This window comes from Manihot esculenta, chromosome 12 (genome assembly GCF_001659605.2).
Source record: "Manihot esculenta cultivar AM560-2 chromosome 12, M.esculenta_v8, whole genome shotgun sequence".
Taxonomy (NCBI): domain Eukaryota; kingdom Viridiplantae; phylum Streptophyta; class Magnoliopsida; order Malpighiales; family Euphorbiaceae; genus Manihot; species Manihot esculenta.
This window is the reverse complement of record NC_035172.2, coordinates 24164011-24183603: the sequence shown is the minus strand read 5'-3', so window position 1 is coordinate 24183603 and position 19593 is coordinate 24164011. Positions and strand designations below refer to the sequence as shown.

At 42.2% G+C, this 19593-nt stretch overlaps 1 protein-coding gene across 1 annotated transcript; it reads right to left on the bottom strand.

The window, feature by feature from the left end:
- Nucleotides 1-946: 946 nt before the first annotated feature.
- On the bottom strand, nt 947-2237 carry LOC110627881 (elongation of fatty acids protein 3-like). Its single transcript, XM_021774255.2, has one exon. The coding sequence runs from the start codon at nt 2094-2096 to the stop codon at nt 1230-1232; it is 867 nt and encodes a 288-aa protein (XP_021629947.1). The 5' UTR covers nt 2097-2237; the 3' UTR covers nt 947-1229.
- Nucleotides 2238-19593: the final 17356 nt, after the last annotated feature.

The following is a 19593-nucleotide window of genomic DNA, read 5'->3' as shown; positions in this document are numbered from 1 at the left end:
AGAAAATGTCATGCGTTTAGTTATATTATAACCATTAATTATAATAAATTTCAATGTAAATTTTATTTTAATTAAGAGTATAATATGTAATCGTTATAAATTAATTATATAAAATAATTTTTTTTTCCATTCGAAGTGGTCGCGAACTTTATTTATATTACATTGAAAGTCTGTTGACTCATCAAACATAAAATCCCCAGATTTGATGCCTTCGTAACTCACAAATCAACATTGATTTTGAGGGTGATTCATACTGGATTTATAATTTTGTCCAATTTATTTTTAGTATAGTGATTCAAACATATGGTAAATTTAAATTCTCAATTGAGCCCTAACTTGAAAATGATATAAAATCACGGGATACTTTATCCTATTTTTTTAAAAAGAAATTTTAATCATTAAAATTTAATGATCTCAACCGAATAATGATAAAAATAATACACATCAACACAAAATTTAGCTTAGGTTTGCACAAAAACACAGACTATAATTTGTAATTTTCTGAATAGAATAATATAAAATATAGAATTTATTAATTTAACTAAATTATTATATATTTTGAAATCACTATCAAAATAAAAAGGTAAGCCAGTTTTTGAGCTAATCAGTGCTCTGCTAGCCGCCAAAAAATAAAAGTCCCTTTCCCTCTTTAAAGTCTACCATTATGATCGACCAAAATTATTCCCTTTTTCTCTGTGATTCCAAAATTATTCCATTTAATGATTCCGAAACAATCTCCTATATAGCTTTTGCAAGTGCAGGCTCAAGGAATTAAACTTTTTCCTTCTTTTAATTAAGATCCCAAAACTTCTTCACCAAAGTCGTATAAAGTATTTCTCTGTTTTATATGTCATTTCAGGATTTCAATTGGTTAAATATTTTATTTTCTTACCTACCATTGGATATTCGGAGTATTAATTAAATTCATTTGATGAGTGGAGTATTCTACCTAATAATTCTATATTCAACTAATTATCAACTTGCTAATATATAAACATCATTTTTTTAGTATGTATACCAAACATTTTCTATCTAATCATAAACACGAGAAGAAGAAAAGCTCACCTTGACAAGACAAAATGTCCTTGTATTACCTTTTACTTCGGCAAAAAAAAAAAAAAAAAAAAATTCACCTCCTCTGTTTTCCCTTTGTGGGAAGAAGGGTTTAGGCCTTGCCCTCCTGTTATTCGGCTATCCACTATACAAACAAATAGAAAACTCCTTCCTCTCTAATCGGTGGATTCTGCTGTTGATGATGATGATTTTATCTCCTTATTCTTGTTTCCCAAATGCATCTTGATATAAAAATTCAAGAACAACAAAAGAACAGCTCCATTAAGCACTGAATTGAAGAGCCAGGCCCCAATTCCATTACACCCTCCTTTCATAAAGTGAAGCAAAAGCACCCCAACATGGCAAGCGAGGTTGCAACTCAACAATACCATTTGGCAATTCACTACAAAAGGGAAACAAGCGCTGGGCAAACCAATTGCCGTCCAAAATCTATACCCATAAACCACAGAGTAAGCCAGAGTAGCCAACAGAATTGCCAACACTTGAAATGATTGCGAGAATTCAAGCCACAAGAATGACATAAAGATCGATATTGAGTTGTTGAAAAGCTGAAAGAATGCTAGTTTACGTAGTTTCAAAATAGAGAACAAAGTGCGGAACGTGTGGAGAAAACGAGAGAGATAGTACATGTATGACCAGAAGAAAACCCGACCCGAAGGGCGTGTTCCAAGAGGAAAACAGAGGAGCCATTGGAATGGAGTCTTCGATCGCCGCCAAAACCATCGGGTCTCTCGAATCTCTGCCTTGGTTGAAAGGAGAATACCGGCGAAAATAGTGGCTGAAATTAACGCCATGGAGAGGCTATGAAAGGCAGGGATTGGACCAAGAGGGACGGCACGGCCGCGACGGAGAAGAATAGACAAGAAAACATGGACAAGTGCGCAGAATCCTAGGTATAAGATGATGGAGGAGAAGAGGAATGACCAGGTTGAGCCCCATGATTGGGTGTGATTCCACCGGAAAGTGACAATGGAGGGATGCTCGGAGAGATAGTAGGTTAGCTTTTGAAAGATGGAGTCCATTAGCACCGAGTAGGAAGGATGGGACGGTTGGGGAGAGGTTCGGAAGAGGAGGAGCACCGCCCTGGGAGTGGTGGTTGTGAAGTCATCCACGGCGGCGTCTCTTTTGTTTCTTTTTCTGGTTGAAAACTGGAGGACTGCCTATTTCCGCTTGTTGAAAAGGTCGAGGGGAAAGATTAAAATAGGGGACGTGAAGTGACTAGTGGCCATCGAACTTGGAAAGTCGGTATCTGTTTACGTGGACCATTCTGATTCGCTGGCAGTACCAATTCCCATGTTTATATTATTATTTATTTATATAAACAAATATCTGTATATCTATATTAAATATGAAGAGAAAGTTTAAACACATTTTCTATGTTCAATATTTTATTCTTTTAGGTAATTTTAATTTTTTTAAATTTTTCTGTATTTTAATTTACTAATTTTAATTTAATATTTAATTTATGATATAATAATTTCATTTGAAAAAAATTATGATATAATAATTAATAATTTTTAAAACGTAAACGTAATATAATTTAATTATCCAATCTAATTCTGGTAAAATTAATATAATCTAACCTAATTTTACTAAAATTTAACTCCAAATTATTTGAATTTCAACCTTCTAATTTTTTTTAATAAAATTCTAAGAATTATTTATTTTTTTATATTTTAATTGGTCAATTCAATTATATTTTTTTATTGATAATTTTAAAAACACACTTTAATTTATTTATTTAACGATACTAATATAAAAATCACTAAAAGTTTAAAAAGCCTGAATGGATCTCTTAATGACCCAATTCAGATTAAAAATACTCTCAAAACTCATTTCAGACTAAAATCCTATTGGAACTCAATTTTTCTTATCCTATTGGGAGTCAATCACAAAATTCAAATTCTATCAGGATAAGTATGCCAACAAGTTATTTAAAGGGCCAACCTCCAAATATGTGAGCTATGACTTAGGCATAGGAGGTTTTGCCCATCAACCCATCCGGTGTTTCTTGTTATTTTGCAAATATATTACCTGAAGATTTCTTATAGGAATACAAATTGTATGATTGTTCGCTTCGGTTTTTTTCTTTCTTTAGTGAATTCTTGACCTCTTCACCCCTAATCCTAATAATGAATAACAAAGGTACCACCAAACCAGTCAACAATAAGAATCTTACCACTATAGATTTATGTCCTGGAGATGAGTCCCTAACACGGAAACAACTTCTGGAGAAATTGAAGATGTTGACAGAACTTTTAAAAAATCGAGATGGGGATGCCATCCTGCAAGGATCCCATGGCATCCGTATTAGTGAGAATAAAGACGAAGCATGAGAGAAGACAGTGAAGGTTTGGGAAACCATTGGAACGAGGTCTAAAACACGAGAAGGAGGGCATCTAGATGCAAGATTGATGGATGTGGTAAAAAGATTTCAAAAGGAGCAAATGGAAGATGACTTCGAAAGTGGAGATGTTTCTTCCCTCTCTGTTGAGATTTTAGCAAATACTTCTCTAGACAAATTTAAACTACCTTCTTTGAACAAGTATGATGGGAAGACTGACTCACGTAGCCATATGGCAAACTTCTACACAATCATGCTTTTGCAGAACGTCAATGACATGTTTTTTTGCAAGGTCTTTCCATCTACTCTCACTGGACTAGCTGAAAAGTGGTACCAAAACCTCTAAGCTAATTTCGTTCATAATTTTAAAGAACTAGCTTACGTCTTTAAACAGTGATTCATCACATGTATTTCTCCTAAAAAGTTATCATCTGACCTTCAAAAGATAAGACAGCGAGAGGAGGAGTCCCTTAGAAGCTATGTAGACAGATTCAATGCGGAGGCTATCTAAGTAGACAACCTGAACCATGAAACAGCTTGTGAAGCCATCAAAAAAGGATGCCATAACATAAGATTTATGGAGCCTTTGATAAATAAATCCAGCAAGAGATTACCACCAGCTGATGGAAAGGGCCCAAAAGTACATATGTTTAGATGCTGAGAAACAAGTCCATAAAGCAAAAAGGAGAGAGGAGAAGAAGTTCAGGGAAAAAAGGGGGACATCTGGAGATAGGGAAAGGGGGGTACCTAGTGATAGGGAAAGAGAAAGATTTCAAAGTTACACCCCCTTGACTGAAATTAGGTCTCGCGTCCTCATGTGGATTCAGAAGAAGAGCATATCAAGTACCTTCGGAGATTGAACCCCAATACTTCTAATGGAAGAGACAAAAGCAAGTTCTATTGATTCCATGACGGCTACAGCCACACAATGGACGAATGCATAAACCTAAAAGATGAAATCGAAAAGCTGGTAAAGAAGTGAGTTTTGAACAAGTTCACCCGACAAAGTGAAGATGGAAGGGCAAGTTATGAAAGAAGAAGAGCCAAGACAGCTCCCAAAGAAAAAGATAGAAACGAGGAAGACGACCTTGAGACCTTGGGGACAATTAATATGATTATCGATGGTCCTGAGTTACAAAGTGATGAACGAAAAAGGGGAAGACAAAAGGAGGCAAGTATTATGGCAGTAGAGGCATTATCCAGGCATCCAATAAAGTTTTTAGAAGCAAACAATAAAGTCTCATCTCCCCAACTCTAACCCTTTAGTGATCTCAGCCAGGATGAATAAGTTAATAGTAAAACAAATTTTGATTGATACGGGAAGTTCCATTAACCTAATAATGTTAGAAGTATACAACAAGCTGAGCTTAGACTAGAAGAAGGACCTATCATGGGATCCCTACCCTCTGGTGGGATTGGAAGATAATTCAGTACCAGTATTGGAGATCACAAACCTAACCTTAATCTTTGGAGACAAGCAGTTCAAAAGGGAGATTTATGCAGATTTTGCAGTAGTTGATATCACTCTATCGTACAACACGATACTGGGACAATCCATCTTGAACAACCATGGAGTAATCATTTATATGGAGTATTTGTGCCTAAAACTTCCTGCCATTGGAGGTATAACAATCACAAGAGGGAACCAAAAATTGGCCTAAGAATGTTTCAAATAGTCGACTAAGGTGATTTTCCAGACTTCACTACCTATAGATCTTCTGGAGAAACCTGAGCAGAATTTTTTCCTAGAGTCAGTGGACGAGGGAATTGTGGAATACTTAAAAGAAGGTAAACTGGTTAGGTTAGACTCTATGTTGGAAGAGGAAAATCGAGCCAAAGCCATAGAAGTTTTAAAGAGTCGCATATCAACTTTTGCTTAGAAACTAGAAGATGTAACAGGGATAGATCCCATAATCATTACTCATAAGCTCAATGTAGACCCATCAGCCAAACCAGTAAAGTAGAAGAACCAGAATTTTTCCCTTGAAAGGCAGAGAATAATTGTTGGAGAGGTGCAAAAACTAAAAGAAGCTGACCTAATCCAAGAAGTCCAATACCCCACCTGGGTAGCAAATGTAGTATTGGTCAAAAAAGCAAACGGAAAATGGAGGATTGATAGAGCATATTTTAGTCTTTTTTATCTTAATATTATTGATGATTATTTGCATGATTTCTGCTTAATTTAGTGGTCTTGACATTATTTTGCAGAAAATGGTGAAAAAGGACATTTTGGAGAAAATCCCCTTAAAACTGACTTAAATGGAGCAAAAGAGAGCAAGCCTGCCAAGTTCAATTCAAGTGAAGCTAAATAAGGAAAGTTCTGAATAAGGAAAGTGGCAAAGAAGGAAAGAACATTCAACCAAAGCAATTTGAAATTCAAAATTCAAATCTCCAAGTAGCATTTTTCTTATTCAAGAAGCCAAATCTCAAGTTGCCATAAATGAAGAGCCAAATAAGGAAAGTATTTTGAATTTCAAATCTTTAAGATTCATATTCAAATTTTGAATTTCAAAATCCAGCTTATCAAGGAAGCCAAATCCAAAGATCACATGCTTGCCACCTCATGCCATGCACATTCAAAATTCAAATTGCAAAGGAGGCTCCACCTTCCTTATTAGTGCATGGGTGGCAAGGAGAGTGTGAAGGGAACTCTTGGGTACCTTGGGCAGCATCTTGAAGACATTTGGACAGCAAACAAAGACCAAAAGATCCACTCTTGCACAAGCCACACATGCCCCACGTTTTTCCCTTCACACATGTTGTAACACCCCTTACCCTATCAAAGTGTAGACAGAGCAAGGAACTTAATGTTATGTTTTAACTTTCCATATTTACACTTTAACCTACTAAACTCTTTACCATGTTTCAATTTAGTTTTTAACCTTTCAACAATCATAAATTGACCTACTAAACTATACATTTAGCCTTTTAGAAGTCCTTTTCACTTAAGCAAGCATGACGGATTTAAACAAGCACCTCAAGTAAGCACGTCGGGAAACCCCAAGCACCTCCCGAAAGTGACTCGTTCCCGACTCACTAATCACACTGGCTACTTCATGTCTGGATATGTCCGTTTCTTTATTTGAGTTTTCTATGATTCAGTTATTAGCAAATTAGAGTTAAGCTAGCACCTCCCCTAATGCCACTTACTCTAGTAGTGAAATAGTCTAACTCATACCTAATGGTGGCACTACTCTAGCTATGGGTTTGAGGATGTTACACATGTGCATGGATGGCACATCTTGGACCAAGGGCATTTTGGACCGCCTCTAAAAACGTGGGCAGCCTCTTGAAACCCTAAGACATCACCTTAGAACATATTTAAAGATCGCAAAGAGGCCATCCAAGGCAGATTGGACAGCAACTCCTTCTCCCCCAGCCAAGCAAGGCGCACCATCTCCATCTCCAATTCGGTTCATCTTCCTTTGTGTTCTCCTTTTATTTTCTGTTTTGTTTCAGCCATGAGTGGCTGAAACCTTTTATTCTAGTTGAAGATTGGTTGAAACTAAGGTTGTTTTATGGATTGTGAGATCTGAACATAAACTATTTGTCTTTGATTTGTTCAATATTCATACAATTTGGTGCTTGAATCTTTGATTACTTTGTTGTTTTGATCAAATTGGCCACTTGATTCTTGATTGCAAGGTAATTGATTGTTAGTTGGGATAATTTTTAGTCCGTAATTGCTGGAATTATTCTAACATAAGAACACTTGGTGTAATAACTAATGAATTGTATGATCTAGCAACATCTCATGTGTTTGAGTAGCTAGGATTGAATCTCTCTTTTTCTTCATGCAATTGACAATTGTTTTGATGCCTAAGGTCCAAAGAAGTTCCTTGGCAATTTGTTAATTAGTAATTGATTAGAGGACGTTCCCTAATTGATTTAATTATAAGGAGAGACATGGTGGTGAGAAGCGTCTTCCACCTCCATAACTAATCTATTGAATCAATCAAGAGAACATAAGTTTCAATGATCAATCCAAACAACCAAAGTGGATCCATCTCTTCAACTAGACTTTTCTCATATTGAATTTCTCTTTATTTAATTACTTGCTTATTTAATTGCTTTCAGTAGTTTGCTAATCAAATCGATCTCAAAACCTCCCCTTTTTACTTTTATTGCACTTTAATTTTGTTTCGCTATCAGTTACTTGCTTTCAGTTTCTCATTCAGTTTAATCTCTTGGTCTTGTTGAGAAAAATAGATAAGTTTACAATTCTCTGTGGATTCGATCCTTTACCACTATCTGCAGTTGTAAAATTGTTGATAACCGAAAAGGTTATTTTTGACTGGCTTCGACAACCGCGAGTCAAGGATGTATGTTGACTTCATAGATTTAAACAAGGCATGCCCAAAGGACCATTACCCTCTCCCTTCCATTGATAGACGAGTCGATGCAATTGCTAGACATGCTTTTTGTTCCATAGTTGATACAATTTTAGGATATCATCAAATTATAATGGAGGAGTTAGATGCTAAAAAGACATGCTTTATTATTAACGAAGGAGTCTTCTGTTATAAATTTATGCCTTTTGGTCTCAAGAATGTGGGGGCCGCATACCAACATTTGGTGAACGAGTTATTCAAAGAGCATATAAGGAAAGTAGTGGAAGTATACATTGACAACATGATTATCAAAAGCAAGAAGTTGGAGGATCATGCAAGAGATATCATGGTAGCTTTTGACATCCTAGATCGAGCAAAAATGAAACTCAATACCGAGAAGTGCACTTTAGAGTTAAAGTTGGAAAGTTTCTAGGTTTTATGGTGTCTAAAAGAGGAATTGAAGCTAATCCAAAGAAAATCAAAGCCATCCTGGACATGCAACCTCCAAAAACAATTAAAGAAGTAAGGAGGTTGAATAGAAGAATAACAACATTGGGTAAATTCATATCTTGCTCCACAAGAAGATGTCTCTCTTTCTATCGAGCCTTGAAAGCTAAGAAGCAATTTCGATGGAGAGAAGACTGCCAAAAAGCTTTCGAGGAACTAAAAACTTTCGTATCCTCACCACCACTTCTTGATACAACCAGGGAAGGAGAAACATTGTACTCATACCTATCAATAACATTGAAAACCATAAGCTCAGTCTTGGTATGAGAATAAAAGGGGGAACAATTTTTTATATACTATAATAGCCAGGTATTAAAAGGAGCATAAAATAATTACCCAGCTTTGGAGAAGCTAGCTTATACCGTATTAGTAGCATCCAAGAAATTGTGACCTTACTTTGAAGCCCATGCAATAGAATTAAGAAGCAATTATCCTCTAAGGTGTAATACCCGGCTAGACTCCGGTGTCGGAATTCCTACCGTCCGGTGGAATTTTGGATGTCGGAGACCTCTAGAAGGGTAAAACCATGTTTTCATAAAATGTTTTAATGTTTTTGATGATTTTAAGTAAAGAGGAAATGAGTTTTTGAATAAAAACACCCTTGGAGGAAACTCAGGTTCGGCCGCCGAAACTCAAAGTTCGGCCGCCGAACATGCATGCACTTCGGGAGTGCTTTAGGCCCCCGAAGGCATAAGTGAGGAAAGTCCAGGTTCGGCCGCCGAACCTCAAGTTCGGCCGCTGAACATGGCATGCATGCGGAGGCACTTTCGGCCCCCGAATGTGGCCTGGCCAGCCACTATAAAAGGGTCCCTTAGCCGAAAACGGGCGAGCTTATTCCCCATTTTCGGCCAAGGTGAGTCCTTCCTCCATTCCTCACCATCCTTGAGTTCTTTCCTCCAAATCTTTCAAGTTTTTCACAAGCTTTTGCTTTGTTTTGAAGATCTTCGAGTTTAAAGCAAGTTTTGGAGCTTTGAGGTTCAAGAACTCAAAATCTCCCACCTCCGAGTTTAGGACGTCTCTCTCTCGATCTTCAAGAGGTAAGAGCCGATCTTAAGCTCATTTCATGTTTAAAGTAAGTTTTATGCAAGATCTATGGGGTAGAATGCATGTTTAGCTCATAGTTAGGTTTTTGAGCTAATGTTATGTTTTGAGCATGTATGTTGGATTTGAGTTGTTGTTGTGTGTTGTAGTTAGGATTTAAGTTAGTTTGAAGCCCCTAGGAGCCAATGTATGTATATTTGCATAATTTGGATGAGTTATATGCATGTTGTAAGATTTGGGAGGCAAATGTGCATAGAGGAGCCAAGTTTCTGCCCTTTGGCAGAAACCAGGTTCGGCAGCCGAAGGAACTTTCGGCCGCCGAACATGGCTGGGGAGGCAGGCCTTTCGGCTGCCAAAGTTGCCCCCGAAAAGAGACTTTCGTCTCTGTCTGGGACTTTCGGCCGCCGAAGGTGCCGCCGAACCTGCCTGGGTTTCGGCTCTGGAGGGACTTTCGGCCGCCGAAGGTGCCGCCGAACCTGCCCTGTTCTGCCTTCCTTTGCATGTTTTTGCATGATTGTTCAAGGTGTTTTAGGGGGTTTTTGGGGGATGTTTTTAGAGTTATGTTCTAGTTGTTTGGTCCCTCATTTGAGTCCACCTGTGTAGGTTCGGACCCGAGGAACCGAGGACTCCAGCAGTGAGTTCAGCTGCTTCTGAGTCAGTAGAGCTTCGGCCAGAGGTGAGTAGAATAAACCTTTATGTTTTTAAAGCAAATGAATTATAAAGTTGAGCATGTTCATGCATCATGAATGCCATGTGATGAATTAGGTTGTTTGCATTAGAATTCACGAATATGTTGCATTGCATTTATGATGTTGATGTGGATTGGTCATTGAATGATCCTTTAGTCCTCATATGGTATGATGATGCTACGGCATGAGATGGTATGGAAGTCCAGGTTGTACCCATTCTACGTCCCTGGCACTATGTAAGGGAAAGTCCAGGTTGTACCCATTCTACGTCCCTGGCACATTGGTATGTATGATATGTTATGTTAAGAGAAAGACCGGTTGTACCCATTCTACGTCCCGGCACTTTGGAAATGTAGAGGACTATTGGTGACAATACCATCCGAGATGTGATTAGTTGTGATGTGTTGCATTACATAATGGCATGAGATTTTAAATACTGTTTTCTATTATTCTGCTCACTGGGCTTTAGTAGCTCACCCCTTTCCCTAATCCCCCAGGATTGCAGGTACGGGCTAGACAGAGAAGTCAAGAAGAGTAAAGTCATATGTATGTAATAGTTAGAATGTGGACATGACAAACTGTATAATGATGTATAGATGTGTAATGTAATGATATTGAGGATTAGAAGTTGTGCTTGACCCTATGGATGTTGTAATCCCTTTTTATTACATGATCCTAGAGCTTTATTGATGACTATGTTTAGCCAACTCAACACTTGTTATGCCACCCATTGGGGGCATTGATGAGGTCCCACAGAGGGGCCAAAGGTTATGATTATGTATATGTTCAGTGCATGCACAGGTTGAGTTTGGCGTATGATAGAATGTATGAAAGAAAGTTTTAAATTTTTATGTATGATTGTTGATCATGTATGGGATTAAACAGGTTTACAGGTTTCATGTCAGGCTTGCTACGGGTCCCGGCGGCCTTAAGCCGATCTGGATCCTAGCGCCGGTAGCGGTCCGATTTTCGGGTCGTTACAGAATGGTATCAGAGCCCTAGGTTCATATGGTCGGACCTAGAGTGTCGGGCTCATAGATGTTATAGAAGGTCAAGCACAATAGGAAGATCATGTCCACTAGGATAGGATGTGGAGTCCTGTCTTGCATGATGATGTGAAATGCCATGATTTTATACATGTGCATTAATGATATGTGATGTATGTGATGAGGGTTCATGTGTGCCCACATGAACCATATGATGCTAATGTTTGCTTGTTATATGTGCTGTTTTTCAGAAATAGGATGAGAGGAACTCGTCGATCTGCTCGATTGACTGGAGTGCCACCTGAGGATGAGGGCACGAGCGCCCGTCCTACTACATTGCCTAGGGAAATGTCTAGTAGGTCTAATAGAGAAAGAGCAGTAAGAGACCCTAGAAGGTCTTTGGATCTGGGTAGAAGCAGATCAGTCAGAGGAACAGTTCAGGGAGGAGCGTCAGAGGACATGGGGGACGATATGGATGTAGAGCAGAGAAGGGATGGCAGTTTGGGAGTTAGTATGTCGGAAGAAGGTATGGGAGAGTCCCAAGGAGGCACTCAGGCCTCGGGATTTGTTCAGCCACCCCACTACCCACAATTCTCACAAAATCCCGGGTATTCGATGGGAGGTACATCGGATTACCCTAGCTTCACCCCTTATCCCACACAGATGCCATACCCGCCCTACTATCCACCATACCCACAATACCCAATGTATCCACCTCCACCTTACTATCCAAACCCTACCTCAGAAAATGTTGCCCCACCTCCACCACCTACAGAACCAGCAGCCCCAGCTACTCAACCTCCTAGACCTAGCTCAGCCAGTGGGGGCAAGGTCAAGATGACAGACTACATGAAGTTGGATGCTCCCCAGTATGAAAAAGGGGATGACCCGTTTGTGTATCTTGAGAGGGTTAAGGTGATCACGGATGAGATTGGGGCTGATGACAGTAGAGCCATTCAGATGGCTGGGTTCACTCTTAAGTGCAAGAAGGCACGAGAGTGGTTCAAGAATTATGTGAACCCCAGAGTAGACAGCATGTCTTGGGAAGAATTTGCAAATGAGTTTGCAGGATGGGCTTTCCCAGATAGTTCAAGGGAACTGAAGATGATAGAGTTTGAACAGTTGAGGCAGACTGATGATATGAGTGTAGAGGAGTTCACAGATAGATTCTTGGAGCTGTTGCCATTTGCAGGGCAAAACCTTGACACGGATCAGAAAAGATCAAGGAGGTATATCATGAAACTCCACTCTAGATATTCCTCCTTAATCCAGTCAGCAGATAGGGAGAGCTTCCACGCCATAGTGGATATGGCCTGGAAAATGGAGGCCAGTGCCATCGTTCAGGGAACAGTTAAGCAGTCAGTGGCACAGCCTTCTGGTTCCAAGACCCCAGGCTCTTCTTCTTTCAGTGCAGCAGTTTCAGGTAGCAAAAAGTGGAGTAACACCACTAGGAAGCCCAAGAAGAACAAGTTTTGGAACAAGGTCAAGTCTAGTCTGGGACTAGGGAGTGGCTCAAGCTCTGGCGCGGATAATGCAGTTTGTGCAAAGTGTGGTAGGCTACACAGGGGAGTTTGTCGGGCTGGGACAGCAGCCTGCTTCAGATGCGGGCAAGAGGGACACATGGCTCGGGAGTGTCCTAGGGCAGCTTTTGGAGCACAGTCTCAGCAGACAGCTTCTGGCAGTGTGGCTCAGCCAGCAGCTCCAGCCATGACTCAGGCCAGCGGCAGAGGCAGAGGGAGAGGGGCAGCCTCTTCTTCAGCGGGTTTCAGAGGTGAAGGTCCATCAGCTCCAGCACGGATCTTCACGATGACTCAACAGGAGGCAGACACATCTAACACCGTGGTGGCAGGTAATTTAGTCATTGGTTGTTCAGATGTGTATGCCTTGATGGACCCTGGTGCATCTCATTCTTTTATTGCTCCGAGAGCCGTCCAGAGGTTGGGGTTGATGATCTCTGAGTTAGAGTGTCCTCTCTGGGTCAGTGGACCCAAGTGTGACCCATCAGTGGCAGAGTCAGTCTGCCAGTGCAGTCCAGTCTTTGTTGAGGGAAGATGCCTTTCCGCCGACCTTGTGGTTCTAGACTTGACAGATTTTGACGTCATTCTAGGGATGGATTGGCTATCTACCCATGGTGCTACCTTGGACTGTAGGGACAAGGTAGTCAGGTTCAGAGATCAGGATGGATCAGAGGTTGTCTTCAGGGGAGACAGGAGGGGTACACCTAGAGGTCTGATATCAGCTCTTCAGGCTCGTAGGTTGCTTAGGAAGGGATGTCAGGGGTATTTGGCTCATGTGAGAGAGCTTAGCAGTCAGGTTAGAGAAACCGCCTCGGTGCCAGTGGTTAGAGAGTTTCTAGACGTCTTCCCAGACGAGCTGCCAGGTTTACCACCTGCTAGGGAGATAGAGTTCGAGATAGAACTGATGCCTGGAACCCGACCGATCTCTATCCCTCCCTACAGGATGGCTCCAGCCGAGTTGAAAGAACTGAAGGAACAGTTGCAAGACTTGGTAGAAAAGGGCTTCATCCGACCGAGCACTTCGCCTTGGGGTGCACCAGTCTTGTTTGTCAGAAAGAAGGATGGATCCCTTAGACTTTGTATCGACTACAGGCAGTTGAACAAAGTCACTACCAAGAATAAGTACCCGTTGCCTAGGATCGACGATCTATTTGACCAGCTAGCCGGAGCAGGTTGTTTCTCCAAAATAGATCTGAGATCTGGGTACCATCAGCTGAGGATCAGAGATGAGGATGTGCCAAAGACGGCTTTCAGGACCAGATATGGGCATTTTGAGTTCCTTGTAATGCCGTTCGGGTTAACCAATGCCCCTGCAGCATTCATGGATCTCATGAACAGAGTGTTTAGCCAGTACCTGGATCACTTCGTTATTGTCTTCATAGATGATATCTTGGTGTATTCCAGAAATGCAGAGGAGCATGCCCACCATCTGCGGTTGGTCTTGCAGACCTTGAGGGAACATGGCTTGTATGCCAAGTTCTCTAAGTGTGAGTTCTGGCTGAGGAGCATTTCGTTCTTGGGGCATGTAGTGTCAGAGAATGGGATTGAGGTGGACCCCAAGAAGACAGAAACTGTGGCTAACTGGCCTAGACCCACTTCAGTGACGGAGATCAAGAGTTTCTTGGGTTTGGCAGGTTACTACAGGAGGTTCGTTCAGGACTTCTCGAAAATAGCAGCTCCTCTGACCAGACTAACCAGGAAGAATCAGAAGTTTCTGTGGACCGACCAGTGCGAAGAGAGTTTTGAAGAGCTTAAGAAGAGGTTGACTTCAGCACCAGTTTTAGCTCTGCCATCTAGTGATGAGGACTTTACAGTCTTTTGTGATGCGTCCCGTGTGGGACTGGGTTGTGTACTGATGCAGAATGAGAGGGTGATTGCTTATGCTTCGAGGCAGCTAAAGAAGCATGAGTTGAATTACCCCACACATGACCTTGAGATGGCAGCAGTAATCTTTGCACTCAAGATGTGGAGGCACTACCTCTATGGGGTAAAATGTGAGATCTTCACAGATCATAAAAGCCTGCAGTACATCCTGAGTCAAAGAGATTTGAACTTGAGACAGAGGAGATGGGTAGAGCTGCTGAGTGACTATGATTGCAAGATTCAGTATCATCCGGGTAAGGCGAATGTCGTGGCAGATGCCCTAAGCCGGAAGTCACTAGGCGGTCTATCCCACATCACGGCAGAGAGGAGACCAGTGGTGAAGGAGTTTTACAAGCTCATTGATGAAGGTCTACAATTGGAGTTGTCTGGTACCGGTGCTTTAGTGGCCCAGATGAGAGTGACACCTGTGTTTCTGGAGCAGGTGGCTCAGAAACAGCATGAGGACCCAGAGTTAGTGAAGATTGCCAGGACTGTTCAGTCAGGCAAGGACAGTGAGTTCAGATTTGACAGTAAGGGGATCCTCCGCTATGGGAGTCGACTGTGTGTACCAGATGACATAGGGCTAAAAGGAGACATTATGAGAGAGGCTCATAATGCAAGATACAGCGTTCACCCCGGAGCCACCAAGATGTATCAAGATTTGAAGAAAGTTTATTGGTGGCCAGCAATGAAGAAAGAAGTGGCACAGTTCGTGTCAGCCTGCGAAGTGTGTCAGAGGGTGAAGCTGGAACATCAGAAGCCGGCTGGAATGCTTAACCCGCTACCTATTCCAGAGTGGAAATGGGAGAATATAGCTATGGACTTCGTAGTGGGGTTACCGGCGACGTCCAACAGATTGGACTCCATATGGGTGATTGTGGACAGACTCACCAAATCTGCTCACTTCATTCCTGTCAGGAGTGGCTACTCTGTGGACAAGTTGGCGCAGGTATATGTGGATGAGATCGTCAGGCTGCATGGGGTTCCTGTTTCGATAGTGTCAGATAGAGGGCCCCAGTTCACCTCCAGGTTTTGGCGGAGTCTGCAGAATGCCATGGGTACTAGGTTGGATTTCAGCACTGCCTTCCACCCCCAGACTGACGGACAGTCGGAAAGGACCATCCAGACTATCGAGGATATGCTTAGAATGTGTGTGCTGGATTTGGCGGTTCTTGGAGGCAGCATCTACCTTTGGTAGAGTTTGCCTACAATAACAGCCATCATGCTAGCATCGGGATGGCTCCATATGAAGCTTTATATGGAAGGAAGTGCAGATCACCTGTTTGCTGGGAGGAAGTTGGAGAGAAGGCCTTGGCAGGGCCTGAGTTAGTAGAGATTACCAGCAGGGTGGTACCCATAATCAGAGAGAGAATCAAGACTGCTGCAAGCAGACAGAAGAGTTATGCAGACATCCGCAGAAGGCAGATAGAGTTTCAGGAGGGGGATCTGGTATTGCTCAAGGTGTCTCCAATGAAAGGAGTGGTTCGCTTTGGGAAGAAAGGTAAACTAGCCCCACGATACATCGGACCCTTTGAAATCTTGCAGAAGATTGGGAATGTGTCGTACAAGCTAGATTTGCCTGCTTCAATGGCAAGAATCCATCCGGTTTTCCATGTTTCAATGTTGAGGAAATTTGTGTCAGATCTGGGCAAGGTTCTTAGTGAGCCTGATGTGGTGATCCAAGAGGATCTCACCTATGTTGACCAGCCAGTGCGGATCATAGACACCCAGATCAAGAAAGCTAAGAAACAAGGAAATCCCGATGGTGAAAGTCCTGTGGAACCACCACAATATGGAAGAGTGCACTTGGGAGACACGGGAGTCCATGCTCCAGCAATACCCTTATCTTTTCTAAGGTTAGTTCTTGAATGTTTTCATGTATGTTATGCATGTGCTAGTTAAGGAACATTCGGGGACGAATGTTCTTAAGGGGGGGAGAATGTAATACCCGGCTAGACTCCGGTGTCGGAATTCCTACCGTCCGGTGGAATTTTGGATGTCGGAGACCTCTAGAAGGGTAAAACCATGTTTTCATAAAATGTTTTAATGTTTTTGATGATTTTAAGTAAAGAGGAAATGAGTTTTTGAATAAAAACACCCTTGGAGGAAACTCAGGTTCGGCCGCCGAAACTCAAAGTTCGGCCGCCGAACATGCATGCACTTCGGGAGTGCTTTAGGCCCCCGAAGGCATAAGTGAGGAAAGTCCAGGTTCGGCCGCCGAACCTCAAGTTCGGCCGCTGAACATGGCATGCATGCGGAGGCACTTTCGGCCCCGAATGTGGCCTGGCCAGCCACTATAAAAGGGTCCCTTAGCCGAAAACGGGCGAGCTTATTCCCCATTTTCGGCCAAGGTGAGTCCTTCCTCCATTCCTCACCATCCTTGAGTTCTTTCCTCCAAATCTTTCAAGTTTTTCACAAGCTTTTGCTTTGTTTTGAAGATCTTCGAGTTTAAAGCAAGTTTTGGAGCTTTGAGGTTCAAGAACTCAAAATCTCCCACCTCCGAGTTTAGGACGTCTCTCTCTCGATCTTCAAGAGGTAAGAGCCGATCTTAAGCTCATTTCATGTTTAAAGTAAGTTTTATGCAAGATCTATGGGGTAGAATGCATGTTTAGCTCATAGTTAGGTTTTTGAGCTAATGTTATGTTTTGAGCATGTATGTTGGATTTGAGTTGTTGTTGTGTGTTGTAGTTAGGATTTAAGTTAGTTTGAAGCCCCTAGGAGCCAATGTATGTATATTTGCATAATTTGGATGAGTTATATGCATGTTGTAAGATTTGGGAGGCAAATGTGCATAGAGGAGCCAAGTTTCTGCCCTTTGGCAGAAACCAGGTTCGGCAGCCGAAGGAACTTTCGGCCGCCGAACATGGCTGGGGAGGCAGGCCTTTCGGCTGCCGAAGTTGCCCCCGAAAAGAGACTTTCGTCTCTGTCTGGGACTTTCGGCCGCCGAAGGTGCCGCCGAACCTGCCTGGGTTTCGGCTCTGGAGGGACTTTCGGCCGCCGAAGGTGCCGCCGAACCTGCCCTGTTCTGCCTTCCTTTGCATGTTTTTGCATGATTGTTCAAGGTGTTTTAGGGGGTTTTTGGGGGATGTTTTTAGAGTTATGTTCTAGTTGTTTGGTCCCTCATTTGAGTCCACCTGTGTAGGTTCGGACCCGAGGAACCGAGGACTCCAGCAGTGAGTTCAGCTGCTTCTGAGTCAGTAGAGCTTCGGCCAGAGGTGAGTAGAATAAACCTTTATGTTTTTAAAGCAAATGAATTATAAAGTTGAGCATGTTCATGCATCATGAATGCCATGTGATGAATTAGGTTGTTTGCATTAGAATTCACGAATATGTTGCATTGCATTTATGATGTTGATGTGGATTGGTCATTGAATGATCCTTTAGTCCTCATATGGTATGATGATGCTACGGCATGAGATGGTATGGAAGTCCAGGTTGTACCCATTCTACGTCCCTGGCACTATGTAAGGGAAAGTCCAGGTTGTACCCATTCTACGTCCCTGGCACATTGGTATGTATGATATGTTATGTTAAGAGAAAGACCGGTTGTACCCATTCTACGTCCCGGCACTTTGGAAATGTAGAGGACTATTGGTGACAATACCATCCGAGATGTGATTAGTTGTGATGTGTTGCATTACATAATGGCATGAGATTTTAAATACTGTTTTCTATTATTCTGCTCACTGGGCTTTAGTAGCTCACCCCTTTCCCTAATCCCCCAGGATTGCAGGTACGGGCTAGACAGAGAAGTCAAGAAGAGTAAAGTCATATGTATGTAATAGTTAGAATGTGGACATGACAAACTGTATAATGATGTATAGATGTGTAATGTAATGATATTGAGGATTAGAAGTTGTGCTTGACCCTATGGATGTTGTAATCCCTTTTTATTACATGATCCTAGAGCTTTATTGATGACTATGTTTAGCCAACTCAACACTTGTTATGCCACCCATTGGGGGCATTGATGAGGTCCCACAGAGGGGCCAAAGGTTATGATTATGTATATGTTCAGTGCATGCACAGGTTGAGTTTGGCGTATGATAGAATGTATGAAAGAAAGTTTTAAATTTTTATGTATGATTGTTGATCATGTATGGGATTAAACAGGTTTACAGGTTTCATGTCAGGCTTGCTACGGGTCCCGGCGGCCTTAAGCCGATCTGGATCCTAGCGCCGGTAGCGGTCCGATTTTCGGGTCGTTACAGAATGGTATCAGAGCCCTAGGTTCATATGGTCGGACCTAGAGTGTCGGGCTCATAGATGTTATAGAAGGTCAAGCACAATAGGAAGATCATGTCCACTAGGATAGGATGTGGAGTCCTGTCTTGCATGATGATGTGAAATGCCATGATTTTATACATGTGCATTAATGATATGTGATGTATGTGATGAGGGTTCATGTGTGCCCACATGAACCATATGATGCTAATGTTTGCTTGTTATATGTGCTGTTTTTCAGAAATAGGATGAGAGGAACTCGTCGATCTGCTCGATTGACTGGAGTGCCACCTGAGGATGAGGGCACGAGCGCCCGTCCTACTACATTGCCTAGGGAAATGTCTAGTAGGTCTAATAGAGAAAGAGCAGTAAGAGACCCTAGAAGGTCTTTGGATCTGGGTAGAAGCAGATCAGTCAGAGGAACAGTTCAGGGAGGAGCGTCAGAGGACATGGGGGACGATATGGATGTAGAGCAGAGAAGGGATGGCAGTTTGGGAGTTAGTATGTCGGAAGAAGGTATGGGAGAGTCCCAAGGAGGCACTCAGGCCTCGGGATTTGTTCAGCCACCCCACTACCCACAATTCTCACAAAATCCCGGGTATTCGATGGGAGGTACATCGGATTACCCTAGCTTCACCCCTTATCCCACACAGATGCCATACCCGCCCTACTATCCACCATACCCACAATACCCAATGTATCCACCTCCACCTTACTATCCAAACCCTACCTCAGAAAATGTTGCCCCACCTCCACCACCTACAGAACCAGCAGCCCCAGCTACTCAACCTCCTAGACCTAGCTCAGCCAGTGGGGGCAAGGTCAAGATGACAGACTACATGAAGTTGGATGCTCCCCAGTATGAAAAAGGGGATGACCCGTTTGTGTATCTTGAGAGGGTTAAGGTGATCACGGATGAGATTGGGGCTGATGACAGTAGAGCCATTCAGATGGCTGGGTTCACTCTTAAGTGCAAGAAGGCACGAGAGTGGTTCAAGAATTATGTGAACCCCAGAG